Source organism: Lagenorhynchus albirostris, chromosome 20, assembly GCF_949774975.1.
Source record: "Lagenorhynchus albirostris chromosome 20, mLagAlb1.1, whole genome shotgun sequence".
NCBI lineage: Eukaryota > Metazoa > Chordata > Mammalia > Artiodactyla > Delphinidae > Lagenorhynchus > Lagenorhynchus albirostris.
Window position 1 is genome coordinate 42145171 of NC_083114.1, and position 16921 is coordinate 42162091.

Below are 16921 nucleotides of genomic sequence, written 5' to 3' on the forward strand. Positions count from 1 at the left end.
TCAGCCTGATCATATAATTTATTGTCAAAATCAAGCTTGCTGTTTACCCGGGCAAGCCAGAAAGTATGTATGATCACCTGAGTGAAGATGGATATAAAAGAGATTTAAGTACTGTTAAGCCCTGTGTGTGTATGTGCAGATGCCAAGAAGAGGGGTTCAAACTCTGACTTCACCTGCCCTTATTTCCTGGGCAGGGGTCTGCCCTCCAGACAGCATCAGAGAGACCCTGTCCCGTCCATTTCCCTGATTGACTGTTTCACTTACCTCGGACCCTGCCAACCCAAGATGTTCACTCCAGAGAAGTGGGAGGTGTGGACCTGGAGCTCAGCTGAGGGCCGGCTCCCCAGCTGGAGGGTATCTGCAGGGGCAGGGGCTGTCCCTAGCCGCGGGCTGGGGGTTGGCCCAACACTTTCTCTGCACCAAGATCATGACTCTGGGCAAACTGTGTTTACCAGAACAGCAAAGGGCCTATTTATAGCCTCAGCTGCTCCTTTCTCTGGGTCACGGGTTGGGGGCAGGGTGGCTCCTCAGAGCAAGGGTGGCAGTCGGGCCGAGGGAACCTGCTCTGCCCAGCTGCTGCTGCCCAGACCCCTGGATCCCTCCCCATGGCAGGGGAGACCTTCCCCTTCACCTCCTCCACCCTGCGCTCTCTCCGCCTGAAGCGGGAGTGGCTGCAATGGGAGGACCGGCGGCGGGCTGCAGCCCAGCAGTACCAGAGCCAAAGGTGCCCCCCGAGTTCCCGGGCCCAACTCACTAGGCCGCGCCGCTCCTGCCGGGACCCAGCTGTGCACAATGCCCTGTTCTCCGGTGACCTGCAACAGATCCAAGCCCTGTTCCAAGATGAAGGCACTGCCAACATGATTGTGGAGACAGTGAGCAACCAGCTGGCCTGGTCAGCTGAACAGGGTAGGGAGCACCCGGTGGGGGCAGAAGAGGAGGGGAAGGGAGGAGGGGAGGGTGGGGGGGGGAGCCTGGGCCCCATCGCCCCCCTCCAGACCATAGACTAGACCATCCCTTCCCACTGCCGATTCCAGCTCCCTCCTAAACAGAGATGAGGCATGCTTAGTGATTTGTATGTCTTTTCAGATTTCAAGTTATAGTAACATGTTATATGACTTCCACAGGAACACAGTTGTATTCGAATGCAATTGTTTCTCTGAATGTATCTCCACGCGTGAATATTTTTTCTTTCATAGAATGAAATTATACTCCAGATGCTATTTATAGCCTGGTTTTTTCATGTAACATCTTTCTATGTCAATAACCATAAGTCCACATAATTTTTTTTTTTTTGGCCATGCCGCGCGGCTTGCGGGATCTTAGTTCCCCAACCAGGGATTGAACCTGGGCCCTCGGTACTGGACGCTCAGGGTCCTAACCACTGAACTGCCAGGGAATTCCCCACGTAATAATTTAAATAGGTGCATAAATTCTATTGTATGGGTGTGCCATGATTTATAGAACTAGCCCCCAAATAGATTGGTTAGGTTAGGCTTCTTTTTTGTTTTATTTATTTATTGCTAAAAATATTTATTTATTATTTATCTATTTAGGCTGCACCTGGTCTTAGTTTTGGCATGCAGACTTCTTAGCTGAGGCCTCGGAACTCCTAGTTGCGGCATGCGTGCAGGATCTAGTACCCCAACGAGGGATCGAACCCAGGCCCCCTGCATTGGGAGCATGGAGTCTTACGCCCTGGACCACCAGGGAAGTCCCTAGGTTTCCTTTTTAAAAAAAACTATTTTAAATAAGTATGACCAACATCTTTGTGTATTTGTTTCGATGATCTTCCTTAGGATCTATTCTGACCAGAAGGTTTGTCCATGTAAACCAAATGATTGCCCTGTTCTTAGGCAGGAGAAAAGAAACAACCCCCCCCCCAAAAAAAAAAAAAAGATTGACAGGAGATTGCCTCACACCCCACCCATGGATATGGGGGTTCAAAATCCTTGGAGAGCTTATGCTCTCACGGTCACCACCAGGCCAGATTCCTTCAACTGTTACAGATGTGACCCCACCCAGGGCACCCTGGTCTCCTCTTCCAGCATGTCCACCATCTCCATCTCCCAAATGGAACTTGGCCTTAATTTCAATCCTAATAAAAAACAAAACATGCTTTACCCAAGATTTAGGAAACCCAGGGATTTACTTAGCTACAATGCAAACAACTGACAGCAGGATATTAGCCATCTGTGTCCTTCGAACAAGACCTTCGCTATTTCTACAATTCGGATTCAACACCAGTCCCGTGATCGCCCCCTCTTCCCACTCTTCTTTTCTCTACCTCCATCTCTTATCCTCCCTCTCTGCCCTTCCCCCCATTTCCATGCCACCCTCCCCACCCCAGGAGCATCCTAGAACTTCTTCAGCTCTGCTCTGGCCACTCCCTGAGTCAGTTCCAGGCCCTCCTGTGTGTAACTCCCTCCCCTCCCCAACACCAGAGCGCCCAAGTTAAAAGAGCCAAGGACTCCACCAGCAGCTCAAAGACCCAGAGGTTTCCCTAACAGGATTCACCCTCCTTAGCTGCCCTTGTGGTTTTAAAGAGCAATTAAGGGAATTCCCTGGCAGTCCAGTGGCTAGGACTCGGCGCTCTCACTGCCGGGGCCAGCGTTCGATCCCTGGTCGAGGAACTAAGATCCCACAAGCCTCTCAGTGTGGCCAAAAAAAGAGCAATTAAATGTTTTTCCTATGACCCACGTATTACGTTTTGTTACAGACTGACAAACTGTTCTAAAAGGCTGTTCCAATTTACACTCTCAGCTGGGGGCTTGAGCAAGCCCCTCTCCACAGGTACAGACGGGCACAGGGTTTGTGCTCAGCCAGGCGTACAGAGGGCAGGGCAGCGTCAGTTGTACATGACAGCCTGCCCTGCCTGCCAGCCTCATACTCACCCCCCTTAACACTGCCTGCTCCCCCCAGGGTTCTGGGTGCTGACCCCCAAAGCCAAGCATACGACACCCCTCACCATCGCTGCTGCCCGAGGCCACACCGACTGCGCCCGCTACCTGATCCGGCAGGGAGCTGAGTTGGACGCCCGGGTTGGGGGCCGGGCCGCCTTGCACGAGGCCTGTGCCCAGGCCCAGTCCGACTGTGTGCAGTTGCTGCTGACCTTCGGCGCCAAGGTCAATGTGTTGTCTGAGGAAGGCACGACACCCTTGCACCTCTGCACAACCCCTGAGTCCTTACAGTAGGTGGCCAGGGGCTGAGATGGTTTGGGGAGGGTGTGTGTGGGTATGTGTGTGTGTCTTCAGCTCACATGCCAGAAACACATGTCCTCACAACATCATGGGAGACAGGTCTCATTCTTTTTTTTTTCTTTGAATTTTATTTTAGTTATTTTTTTATACAGCAAGTTCTTATTAGTTATCTATTTTATACGTATTAGTGTATACATGTCAATCCCAATCTCCCAATTCATACCACCACCACCACCCCCCTCCCAGCCACTTTCCCCCCTTGGTGTCTGTGCGTTTGTTCTCTACATCTGTGTCTCTATTTCTGCCCTGCAGACCAGTTCATCTGTACCATTTTTCCAGGTTCCACATATATGCATTAATATACGATATTTGTTCTTCTCTTTCTGACTTACTTCACTCTGTATGACAGTCTCTAGATCCATCCACGTCGCTACAAATGACCCAATTTCGTTCCTTTTCATGGCTGAGTAATATTCCATTGTATATATGTACCACATCTTTATCCATTCGTCTGTCGATGGGCATTTAGGTTGCTTCCATGACCTGGCTATTGTACATAGAGCTGCAATGAACGTTGGGGTGCATGTGTCTTTTTTTTTTTTTTTTTTTTTTGCGGTACGCGGGCCTCTCACTGCTGCGGCCTCTCCCGTTGTGGAGCACAGGCTCCGGACGTGCAGGCTCAGCGGCCATGGCTCACGGGCCCAGCCGCTCCGCGGCATGTGGGATCTTCCCGGACCGGGACACGAACCCGTGTCCTCTGCATCGGCAGGCGGACTCTCAACCACTGCGCCACCAGGGAAGCCCTATCTTTTTGAATTATGGTTTTCTTAGAGTATATGCCCAGTAGTGGGATTGCTGGGTCACATGGTTATTCTATTTTTTGTTAGTTAAGGAACCTCCATACTGTTCTCCATAGTGGCTGTATCAATTTACATTCCCACTAACAGTGCAAGAGGGTACCCTTTTCTCCACACCCTCTCCAGCATTTGTTGTTTGTACATTTTCTGATGATGCCCATTCTAACTGGTGTGAGGTGATACCTCATTGTAGTTTTGATTTGCATTTCTCTAATAATTCGTGTTGTTGAGCAGGTTTTCATGTGCTTCTTGGCCATCTGTATGTCTTCTCTGGAGAAATGTCTATTTAGGTCTTCTGCCCATTTTTGGATTGGGTTGTTTGTTTTTTTAATATTGAGCTGCATGAGCTGTTTTTGTATTTTGGAGATTAATCCTTTGTGCATTGATTTGTTTGCAAATATTTTCTCCCATTCTGAGGGTTGTCTTTTTGTCTTGTAGTTTCCTTTGCTTTGCAAAAGCTTTTAAGTTTCATTAGGTCCCATTTGTTTATTTTTGTTTTTATTTCCATTACTCTAGGAGGTGGATTAAAAAAGACCTTGCTGTGATTTATGTCAGAGTGTTCTTCCTGTGTTTTCCTCTAAGAGTTTTATAGTGTCCAGTCTTACATTTAGGTCTCTAATCCATTTTGAGTTTATTTTTGTGTATGGTGTTAGGGAGTGTTCTAATTTCACTCTTTTACATGTAGCTGTCCAGTTTTCCCAGCACCGCTTATTGAAGAGACTGTCTTTTCTCCATTGTATATCCTTGCCTTCTTTGTCATAGATTAGTTGACCATAGGTACATGGGTTTATCTCTGGGCTTTCTATCCTGAGACAGGTCTCATTCTATGGTGAAAAAACTGAGACTCAGAAAGGTTTAGTGACTTGTCCAAGGTCACATCAGCTAAGCCCGGTAGGCAGAAGCCCTGTTGCTTTTTGGAAAAACCCTGTCCCAACTGCAGTCTCCTATTCCCTGGGAACCCTCTGCAGCCACATTCCTAGCTATTTTGAGGTAGGCATCAAGAAAGATCTAGCCCAGTGTTTCCCAATCTTAGTGTGAAGGACGCTTCCTCTTCCCACCTTTTTAAGGTCAACAGTTTCTTGGCCACACCCTACATGAAGGTATTTGCACTTTGACAAGTCAGGTCCAGAGATAAGGCTGGCGGGGGCAAGGAATCAAGGGCTCCTGAAAGGCATTCCACAGCCCACGTGCTGGAATCTACCCATGTAGATCTAGATCAGTGATGGACCCAGAAATGATCCAAAATTCCCAGTCCTTTCTTGAGGTCTTATGGGCATGTGGTGCACCTTCCAGCGCACTTGATCCTTTGAAGTGAACTGAGAATGGTCTCACTTACTGGAACCCTACTGGGCGAGCTTCTTGGAGTTATTTAAATTTAGTATATAGAAACAGAAATGAGTCTATGATTAGAACTTACCGAGGTAATAAATTAAGTAGTTTGTGGCTGGCTGGCTGCTACTCAGAGCTTGGCCACTGAGCAAAGTGCCTACCAGACATGCGCACTGAAGGGAGCTGGAATGCTGGCCATTTTGGGGAAGGATACTTTTTCATCAGGGTTTCGATGGGGTTGATGGATCTGCTCCTGAGTTTCCAGTGGCTACCGTTCTGGCTTTTTAAATTACTGTTAGTTTAGTGCCATCATTAATTTAGTTTGCAGCGTGTTTGGTTTACCCCGAGGTGGTTAATGATGCATATTTGCCTCCACAGTGTTCTGACCTATGAAACACCTGTGAAACACGTGCTCCCTAAAATCTGGTTTTTGTTGTTTGGTTTTGTTTGTTTTCTCCAGGGGAAAGTGAAGTAAGTGGGACCCAAGTGCCTTCCTTTGCTGGAGTGGGTGTGGCTGACTGAGAAAGGTGGTCTTCATGTTTGGAGACAGGAAGAAAATACTAATTACGACTTTTTTTTCTTTCTTTTTTTTTTTTTTTACTAATTAGGACTTCTATTTCTGTTTTCTTTGGGGGTCATACTCCTTAATTTTCTATGCTTCACAGTGTACACATTAGTGGGTTTTCAAAACTTTTTGTGCTTTCAAAATGTTAGGAGAAGGGCTTCCCTGGTGGCGCAGTGGTTGGGAGTCCGCCTGCTGATGCGAGGGACACGGGTTCGTGCCCTGGTCCGGGGGGATCCCACATGCCGCGGAGCGGCTGGGCCCGTGAGCCATGGCCGCTGGGCCTGCGCGTCCGGAGCCTGTGCTCTGCGGCGGGAGGGGCCACGGCAGAGAGAGGCCCGTGTACCGCAAAAATAAATAAATAAATAAAATAAAATAAAATAGGGCTAATAAAAAAAAATGTTAGGAGACCACTGACAAGTGATTCAGAACAAGGCCTTGGGGTCCCTATCTGATGGGGGAGTCAGGTTAGACTCTGGGAGGGACAGTCTGAGGCAGTGAGTATTAATTCCTCCGCAGTCACTAACTTGCTGTATGTCCTGGGCTGCACCACAACTTTTCTGGGCTGAAAACTGAAATGCTCCCAGTGACTTGGATGGGCCTTCCAGCTCTGCTCTCTGTCATGGGGCTTCTGTGAGTCTGGCGGTGGGCGCCAGGCTCGCTTGAGCCAAGAGAGGTGGGAAGAAGGGGTCAGGGATGACAGCAGGCTGAGGGGGTCCCAGGCCAGGCCTGGTCCCTCAGGATTTGCCTCAAGGGCCTTGTACCCTGCCTCCAGGTGCGCCAAGCAGCTGCTGGAGGCGGGAGCAACCGTGAACTTGGCGGTACAGGACAGCGAGGTGACGCCCCTGCACGTGGCGGCGGCACGAGGCCTGGAGCAGCACGTGGCTCTCTACCTGGAGCACGGCGCCGACGTGAACCTGCGCACCAGCCAGGGCGAGACTGCCCTGAACGCCGCGTGCGCGGGGGCCGAGGGCCCGGGCAGCAGGCGGCAGCACCAGGCTGCCGTGCGCCGGCTCCTGGAAGCCGGGTCAGATGCCCGGGCGGCAGGGCGCAAACGCCACACGCCGCTGCACAACGCCTGTGCCAACGGCTGCGGGGGCCTGGCTGAGCTGCTGCTGCACCACGGGGCCTGCGCTGCAGTTCCCAATGGGGCGGGCGAAACGCCCATGGACTGCGCGCTGCAGGCCGTCCAGGACGCCCCCAACTGGGAGCCCGAGATCCTCTTTGCTGCCCTGCTGGACTATGGGGCCCAGCCTGCGCGCCCTGAGGTGCGCAGGGAGGGCCTGTGAAAGAAGACTCCTGACGGGCGGGGGATGCCTGGAGCTGGAATTGCCCAGCCTCCAGGAAGAGAGGCTAAGAGACAGAGAGCCCGCTCTCTGGGCCAGAGATCTGTCCGCCTCTTGGGAAGGACCAGTGAGGGCTATGGGAGAGGGTGTCTAAGGGAGAAAAACAGCCCCCAAGGAAACTGGCTGGGGCCAGGAGGTTGGAGCACACTTGAAGGTAGGGTAAACTGAGGCTAGAAAAGGATGAGGAGGGACTCAGATCTTGGCCTCTCAAATTTGGATGTGAGACTTCCCTGGGAGTCCAGTGGTTAAGCCGCTGCGCTTCCACTGCAGGGGTCACGGATTCGATTCCTGGTCGGGGAACTAAGATCCTGCATGGCACGTGGGCAGGCAAAAAAAGAACAGATTTGGATGTGAGTGGGGCTTTGGCCCAGGCTGGTTGGTAGAGGCATGGTACCCCTGAGACCCTCTTTTGTTTTCTAGTCTGAGACTCCTTTTTTTTTTTTTTTTTTTGTTGTTGTTGTTGTACGCGGGCCTCTCACTGCTGCGTCCTCTCAAGTTGCGGAGCACAGGCTCCGGATGCGCAGGCTCAGCGGCCATGGCTCACGGGCCCAGCCACTCCGCGGCATGTGGGATCTTCCCGGACCGGGGCACGAACCTGTGTCCCCTGCATCGGCAGGTGGACTCTCAACCACTTGCGCCACCAGGGAAGCCCTGAGACTCTCTTTTGATTTCTAGATGCTGAGACACTGTGCCAACTTCCCTCGAGCCCTGGAAGTCCTGCTTAATGCCTACCCTTGTGTTCCATCCTGTGATACCTGGGTTGAGGCCGTGCTTCCAGAGCTGTGGCAGGTAAGTCCACCCCATGAGCACAGCTCCTTCCTGGGCTCTGGGGGAGATGGAGAGGAAGGACGAGCCCCAGGCCTGTCCCTCCAGGGTGGGCTTCCTAGAGGCAGGAGCAAGAGGGACCCTGGGTGGGGGGAGGATGGGCAGAGTGAAACCTCTGGGTTCCAGGGTACCCCTGCCCCCGGAAGCTCAGGACAACCTTTAATTGCACACAACTCTCTAGCCTCTCTCTTACCTGCATAGTATAGACATTTATCAGGCGTCTCCGAGTGGGCACCGTGCCAGTATCTTTGGAGCGGGGGTGGGTGCAGACATGGCTGAGACCCTGCTCTGCAGTGTGGTCCCAGCTCCCATGACCCCTGCAGGGCCTTTGCTTCTGAATCTGAGTCCTTCAAGATGAGCCAAACGCCCAGGTGGGTGCAGGTTGCAAAATCCCAGGGCCCCACCACTAGGTCACCCCCAGATGGAAGGGCAAAGTCAGGGCGTTGGGCCATCTGACCCTGTTCCACTCCCCATCCAGGAGCACGAAGCCTTCTACAGCTCGGCCCTGTGCATGGTCAATCAGCCGAGGCGGCTGCAGCACCTGGCCCGGCTGGCCATCCGTGCTCAGCTGGGCAGCCGCTGCCGACAGGCTGCCGCCCGCCTCCCCCTGCCCCCGCTCCTCAGGGACTACCTGCTGCTGCGTGTGGAGGGGTGTATCCAGTGAGCCCCGTGCCCAGCTGCTCCCAGAGCTTGTCCTGCCCCCTCCGTCAGTTGCCCCCGCAACCCTGGAGGACCAGTCCCTGGCTTCTTATCCACACTCTGCATGTCCGCTGGGGCCAGCTCATCCCTCTACTGGCTTCTTGAGCCACCCGCTGACCTCCAGCTCGACCTGAACTTCAGCTCCTCTCTCCCATGGGAAGGTCTGCAGACTCAACCTTTGTCCGCATCTTCCTCCTTCGCCTAAGTGGATGATGGCCCCTCCATCCAGGCAGGCCCCAAGCCGGGAGGAAGTGATCCTTGTTGTCCCGAGACCTGCTACCCATGTACCTGTTCAGACTCCTAAAGAGTGACAGCCTCTGCCTCTAGCAGTGCTGCCAATGCCCGTCCTGCTTTTGTCACTTCAAGGGAGGACTTCACTGACTGGTCTTGAAACCCACGCCGTGCAAGGATGTTGGGACGATCTTTGGGAATCAGAACTCTGATGATGCCCTTCAGTGGCTCCACACCACCTTCAGGCTAAAATAAAAACTTAACAAGGCAGACAAACCTTCTGGCCCCTGCCTCCGCCAAGCTCCCTGGCCTCGTGATCTGCCTTCTCCCTTCTAAGATGCCTGTCACTCAGCCTTAGCAAACTAGTTACCGGTTGCTGGATATGACCTGCTCCCCTTTGCTTCCAGGCATCTGCATGTGCTGTTCCCTCTGCTTGGTCTACCCTTCCCACATTTTTTTGCCCTGTTTGAAGCTGATTTGATCCCCAAGACTTGGCCTAATAGCCCTCTTTCTGCAGAGCCTTCTGGGTGGTTGCACTGGGTGGTTTTCCTCACCCCTCAGTGATGCACAGTATCTTAAACTGTGGTCACCGCACTCATGGTCTTAGAGGGTCTGTAACAGGAGGACCAGCCACCAGCTTTCCCTTCTTTCCCTCTCATTTCCTCCTCTGGTCCCAGAGTCAAAAGTACCACCATTCATCTTTAACAGGAAGCTTTTTAGGCCAAGCCAGTTTTCGTTTTTTTTTGTTTTGGTTTGGTTTTTTTTTTGCGGTACACGGGCCTCTCACTGTCGTGGCCTCTCCCGTTGCGGAGCACAGGCTCCGGACGCGCAGGCTCAGCGGCCATGGCTCACGGGCCCAGCCACTCCGCGGCATGTGGGATCTTCCCGGACCGGGACATGAACTCGTGTCCCCTGCCTCGGCAGGCAGACTCTCAACCGCTGCGCCACCAGGGAAGCCCAAAGCCAGTTTTTATGAATGCAAATAAATGATTTGTGCACAGAACGAAAGTGTGACTGTTAGGTTGAAATGTGGCTGAGATACCTATCGCTCCATGTTTATTCCTCCTCTTTGTACTCTTCTGTGGTTCCCAGGTTTTCTGCACTGAGCAGTTGTTACTCTTGTGATAGGAGAAAGAGTATAAGAACAACACAGGAACTCTCCCAGACCCTGAGCTTGTAGTACCCCCTGGAGGAGGTGGCTGTTCTCCTGTCCCTTTGCTGAGGTGAGGGACCCTGGGCTCTCCACTGTAATTACCACTTGGAGTCACATGGTAGAGATGTATCAGGAGTCCTGGGTCGGCCTCCTGCAGTTGTTGCCCAGCCTCCCCTCCTCCATGGAAAGTTGTATCTGCGGGTATTTCCTTTCACCAACATGAAGACAGTCTTTTACCTCGTTATGCAGAGCAGCACCATCTCCTTTCTAGGTGAAATTTTTGCTTTAATTTCACAGATCCAAAAAGCCCGAGAGAAGAGAGGGAAATCCTCTCTAGTCCTGGGGCCACGCGAGGAGCCTCACTCTCGGGAGGATGTCGAGCTGTCTCCCCTTTTACAGCAGGCAGACCCTAGCGAGCATGGCCTTTTCTGTTATATTTACAATGACAAATACCTGCTTAAAGAAAACCCAAAAGATGCATGTGATTATGTATCTGATTTGGGGGTAAGAGAAGATTTTCCAGGATAAAAGCATAAAAGAAAAGACTCATCGGTCTGGATACAGAAAAAATTTAAATTTAGTTATAAAAGCACCGAATCAAAAACACAAGTAAAAGGCAAAATGTTGAAAAAGTAACTGCCGCTAAAAGATTTCATTTCCTTGATTTGTAAGGGCAGGAATGACATCTGTTTTATTCACCATTGCTGACTTGTGCAATGCCTTGCAGAGAGTGGACACTCAAATATCTGTCAAAGCAGTGAATGGTCATGCTCAACCTCACCAGTAATTAGGGAAATGCAAATTAAAACAACAGTAAGATATAATTCTCCTACTAGATTGAGGGACTTTTTGGTGGCTTGCAGGATCTTAGTTCCCTGACCAGGGATTGAACCCGGGCCACCGCAGTGCAAGCACCAAGTCCTAACCACTGGACTGCCAGGGAATTCCCAGGGGACATTTTAAAGATTGATAATATGCAGTGCCTGGGAGAAAAACAGCCCCCAAGGAAACTGGCTGGGGCCAGGAGGTTGGAGCACACTTGAAGGTAGGGTAAAGATATGGAGGGTAAAGATATCTCCATATGAAGATATGGAGACATAAGTTCTTGCTTATCCTGTGGGTCAGAAAGGAAATTGCCTCTTCAGTGGGCAAGAGCAGTGCCCTTAAATTGCTCCCCAGTTATACAAAAGGCTGGTACACACAGGAATATTCAGCCCAGCCTTGCTAGCAACAACTCAACATGTGGGAAATGGTAAACAAAACCACACTATGGAATACAATTCAGTCCTTACAAAGGGTAGTACCCACGGCAGGAGAAAACTGGGGAGGGATTCCAAGTGACCAGCATATGTACTACTTGGAAAGATTACCAAGACTGTTACCAAGGTTGGAATACAACATGTACAGCAAACAACACCAAGCCCCATGATTAGAGATGAATAGAAAAAGGCCTGGAAGGCAGGTTCCCAAATATTTCCCTCTGGGGAGGGGAGAGGGACTGTACCAGTGGGGCTTTTTATGGTCTGCATTTGAATTTTTTACAAAGGGGTGTCCCCATGGATCCTTGTGAAATTAAAAAAAAAAATTGAAGGGAAGAAAAGGCATAAGGCCTAAACTATTAATTTACAAGGTGGTTGACGGAACATGACAGATGTGCAAAACCTCACTAGTAATCCAATGAATGCAAATTAAAGGAACAGACACCTTTTTGCCTAGCAAATAGGCAAACACGAAACAAATAGCATCTAGCGGTTAGGGAAGGAGCACTTTTTGATTTTTTACAGGACGGATATACTATAAACATTTAGTTAAGGCACCATCCAGGATTTACAGATACATTCACCGTTCTATAGCCATCATAATTGCGCATAAAGGTATAAAAATACCCAAGTTCAATAGTTTGGGAAAAATAAACAGATAGGGAGCTAAGATCCCTTAAAATCCTCTGTTAATTTTAAATTATTATTATATGTGAGAGACCAGCTTTGGGCAGTGATATAGTCCCAACTGCAGGCTTCTTTCTTTCCTCTCTTTTCCTCTCATAATTCCTCCACCCTCAAAAACCTAACCCTGAAAGCCCCTCTTTCAAAACACCCTTAACTCAACTGCATCCTGTCCTTTGCTGTACACACTCACAAAACGCATCCTTGTCAGACGCAACCTCCACTTGTTCCACCCCTTCATCCCAGCTGCTGAGCATTCCAAGGATATTCCAAGCATATCCGCATCCCCAGCCAGTTCTTCCTTCTTCCCTTCTATCCATTTTCCTCACCGCCATGGCTATCTTAAGACTTCACCTCTGGTGAGCTAACTAAACTTAAAAGCTTTTGCACAGAAAAGGAAACCATTGACAAAACAAAAAGACAAGCTACTGAATGGGAGAAAATATTTGCAAATGATTACAACCGATAAGGAGTTAATACCCAAAATATATAAACAGCTCATACAACTCAACATCAAAAAAAAAAAAGAAAAAGAAACAGCCTGATTAAAAAATGGGCAGGAGACCTGAATAGACATTTTTCCAAAGAAGACATACAGATGGCCAACAGGCACAGGAAAAGATGCTCAACATCATTAATAATCAGAGAAATGTGAATCAAAACTACGGTGAGGTATCACCTCACACCTGTCAGAATGGCCATCATCAAAAAGATCAAAATAATAAATGTTGCTGAGGGTGTGGAGAAAAGGGAACCCTTGTGCACTGTTGGTGGGAATGTAAATTGGTGCTGCCGCTGTGGGAAACAGTATGGAGGGTCCTCAAAATTAAATATAGAACTGCCGTATGATCCAGCAATTACACTCCTGGGTATATATCCAAAGAAAATGAAAACACTAATTCAAGAGGATACATGCACCCCAGTGTTCATAGCAACATTATTTACAATAGCCGAGATATGGAAGCAACCTGTGTCCATCAATAGATGAATGGATAAAGAAAATGTGATATATATATAGTATTCAATTGTGTATATATACATTCAATCGTATATATACACAATTGAATATTCAATTGTACAGATATATATTCAATTGTACATGTGTACAATTGAATACTATTCAACCGTAAAAAAGGATGAAATTTTGTCATTTGCAGTAACATGGATGGACTTGGAGGGTATTATGCTTAGTGAAATAAGTCAGACAGAAAAAGACAAATACTGTACGATATCATTTATATGTGGAATCTAAAAAATAAAACAAACTAGTGAATATAGCAAAAAAGAAACAGACTCACAGATATAGAGAACAAACTAGTGGTTACTAGTGGGAAGAGGGGAGGGGGAGTGGGGAGATAGGGGCAGGGAATTAAGACGTACAAACTTCGGGGTATAAAATAAAAAAGCTACATGTATATATTGTACAGCACAGGGATATAGCCAATATTTTATAGTAACTATAAATGGAATATAACCTTTAAAAACTGTGAAATGGGGCTTCCCTGCTGGCGCAGTTGTTAAGAATCCGCCTGCCAATGCAGGGGACATGGGTTCGAGCCCTGGTCTGGGAAGATCCCACATGCTGCGGAGCAACTAAGCCCGTGCGCCACAACTACTGAGCCTGCGCTCTAGAGCCTGCGAGCCACAGCTACTTAGCCTGTGCTCTAGAGCACCTGTGAGCCACAACTACTGAGCCTGCATGCCACAACTACTGAGCCTGCGTGCTGCAACTACTGAAGCCTGCACGCCTAGAGCTCGTGCTCCGCAACAAGAGAAGCCACTGCACTGAGAAGCCTGTGCACTGCAACAAAGTGTAGCCCCCGCTCACTGCAACTAGACAAAGCCTGTGTGCAGCAATGAAGACCTAAAGCAGCCAAAAATAAAAAAAAAATAAAATAAAAATTGTGAGTCACTATGTTGTACACCTGAAACATATAATATTGTAAATCAGCTATATCTCAACTTAAAAAAAAAAAAAAGACTTCACTTCTGGCCAGAAGACAACTCTCTCAAATTCCCTATCTCTTCCCCCAACTTCTCTGAATGCAGCTATCATTCATTTAATAAATTTTTATCAAGTACTCGTTGCATGCAGGCATTGGATAGACTTTGGGAATACTGGAATAAAAACAAACAAAACACAGTTCCTGCCTTCAAAGAATTTGGTAAGACAGAAGAATGAAAAATGACGTGTAATGTGGTAAATGTTATGGTAGAAGTCAACCCATGGAGCGTTGGGAACACAGAGTGTATGTTCCTAACCCCAGATGGATGGATTGGGTACCTGGGGCAGGGGGCAAGCCAGATTTCCCACATCCTCTGCAGGGCAAGCCCAGATATCGGCCCAGCCCTCCCTGGCTCCAGAGGCCACTCTGCTCAGTCATCTATTCCCTTCTCAGATTGCATTTATCTTCACTTCTCCCCTTCTCCTCTGCTCTTTCCTCTTGGCTTATAAACATCTTCAGGAGTCTCACATCTCTCAAGCCGCAGGCCCCCCCCACCCCCGCCAATATTCCCTGTTCCTCTCTAGCCTCTACGCTGTTTTTTGGGAAGAGAACAGTAAGGGGTGCTCTTCACATTGCTGATGGGAATGAAAATAGGTACAACATTCTAGAGGACAATGTGGCACCATGTATCAAAAATCTTAAAAATGTGAACATCCTTTGACCCAGCAATTCCACTTCCTGGAATTTACCCTAGGGGAAAAAAAATCATGGATGTGTACAAATAACTGTCATAAAGATGTTTATTAAAATGTGGTTTAAAAACAAAATACTGAAAACAATCTAAATGTCTATCCAAGTGAGATGATTAATTTAAAAAAGTATAGTGCAACATGGAAGGTAATACTGTTGAGCAGCTATTTAAAACTGTGCTCTGATGCTACAAAAATATTCACCAACATGTGAAATGCTTTATGGTAATAGCTAAGTGAAAATAGTAAGGGGCCAAATATTGACAATAAGATTATATTATATATATTATATATATATATATAATACATACACACACATACATAGAGAGGAGGAGAGAGAGGGGGAGGGAGAACTGGATAACTTTAGCTATACCACTAACTGCATAACTTGGACAATTTAGTCTCTCTGAGCCTCAGTTTCCAAATCTGTAAAGTGGATACAACATGAGGTACTTGATGGGGCTCCATGAGATAATGTATGTGAAGTGCTTAGCACAGTACCTGGCATATAATAAACTCTCAAAAGCATTAACAGTGGTTCAACTCAGTGCTTTTTCATTCCCTCAAATATTTATTGAGAGCCCTCGAGCCTGCTGTTCTCTCTATTTGGAACTTCACTTGGTAAATCTGTACTCATTCTTCAAAATTTTCTTTAACTGTACTATGATGCCCTGCCTTCTCCTGTGTTCATCACAATAAAAACACTAAACTTTAAATCCAAAACGTACATTTATGCAGAAATTGAAACAGTACCTTTTATCTCACAAACATAATGTTGATCAAAAGGAGTCAGACAAAGGAATTGAAAGCAGGAACTCAAACAGATACTTGTACATCAGTGCTCACAGCAACGTTATTTATAATACCCCAAAGGTGGAAACAACACAAATGTCCACTGATAGATAAATGGATAAAGAAAATGTGGTATATACATACAATGGACTATTACTCAGCCTTAAAAAAGCATGAAATGATATGGTCTATAACGTGGATGATCCTTGAAAACATGCTAAGTGAAATATACCAGACAAAAAAGGACAAATATTGTATGATCCCACTTACACGAGATAGCTAGAATAGGCAAATTCATAGAGACAGAAAGTAGAAATAAAGGCGGGAGGAGGGAAAGGAAATGGATAAATACAGGAAATGGATAGTGATGATGGGTGCACAACATTGTGAATTAATTTCACTGAATTAGCCACTTACAAATGGTTAAAATGGACTTCCCTGGTGGCGCAGTGGTTGAGAGTCCGCCTGCTGATGCAGGGGATACGGGTTCGTGCCCCGGTCCGGGAGGATCCCGCGTGCCGCGGAGCGGCTGGGCCCGTGAGCCATGGCCGCTGGGCCTGCGCGTCCGGAGCCTGTGCTCTGCGGCGGGAGAGGCCACAACGGTGAGAGGCTCGCGTACTGCAAAAAAAAAAAAAAAGGTTAAAATGGTAAATTTCATGTATATTTTACCACAATAAGAAAAGACTGAAAAAGAAAAAAAGAAGCCGGACACCAAAGAGTACATACTGTTTGATTCCACTTATACAAAATACAAAAACAGAAAACTATGGTGACAGAAATCATAGTAGTGACTACTCTTTGCAAGTTAGTGGCGAAGAGGCCTGAAGGGCAGTTCTGGGGTCATTTTCTATTTCTTTCTTTCTTTATTTTTGGCTGCATTGGGTCTTTGTTGCTGCGCACGGGCTTTCTCTAGTTGTGGCGAGCGGGGGCTACTCTTCGTTGCGGTGCGCGGGCTTCTCATTGCAGTGATTTCTCTTGTTGGGGAGCACGGGCTCTAGGCGCACGAGCTTCTGTAGTTGTGGCACGCGGGCTCAGTAGTTGTGGCACGTGGGCTCAGTAGTTGTCGCTCGTGGGCTCTAGAACACAGGCTCAGTAGTTGTGGCGCACGGGCTTAGTTGCGCCGCGGCAAGAGGCATCTTCCTGGACCAGGGCTCGAATCCGTGTCGACTGCATCGGCAGGAGGATTCTTAACCATTGTACCACCAGGGAAGCCCTCATTTTCTATTTCTTGATCTGAGTCCTGTTTCCACCGATGTGTTCAGTTGGTGAAAACTAACGAGCTCTTCGCTTTT

General features: G+C 48.2%; 1 protein-coding gene across 1 annotated transcript; it reads left to right on the forward strand.

Moving 5' to 3' along the window:
* The first annotated feature begins 503 nt into the window (after window positions 1–503).
* Window positions 504–10054, forward strand: ASB16 (ankyrin repeat and SOCS box containing 16). The gene is made up of 5 exons (XM_060133012.1): window positions 504–906; window positions 2920–3187; window positions 6721–7213; window positions 7967–8080; window positions 8595–10054. The coding sequence occupies exons 1-5, from the start codon at window positions 606–608 to the stop codon at window positions 8778–8780; spliced, it is 1362 nt and encodes a 453-aa protein (XP_059988995.1). The 5' UTR covers window positions 504–605; the 3' UTR covers window positions 8781–10054.
* Window positions 10055–16921: the final 6867 nt, after the last annotated feature.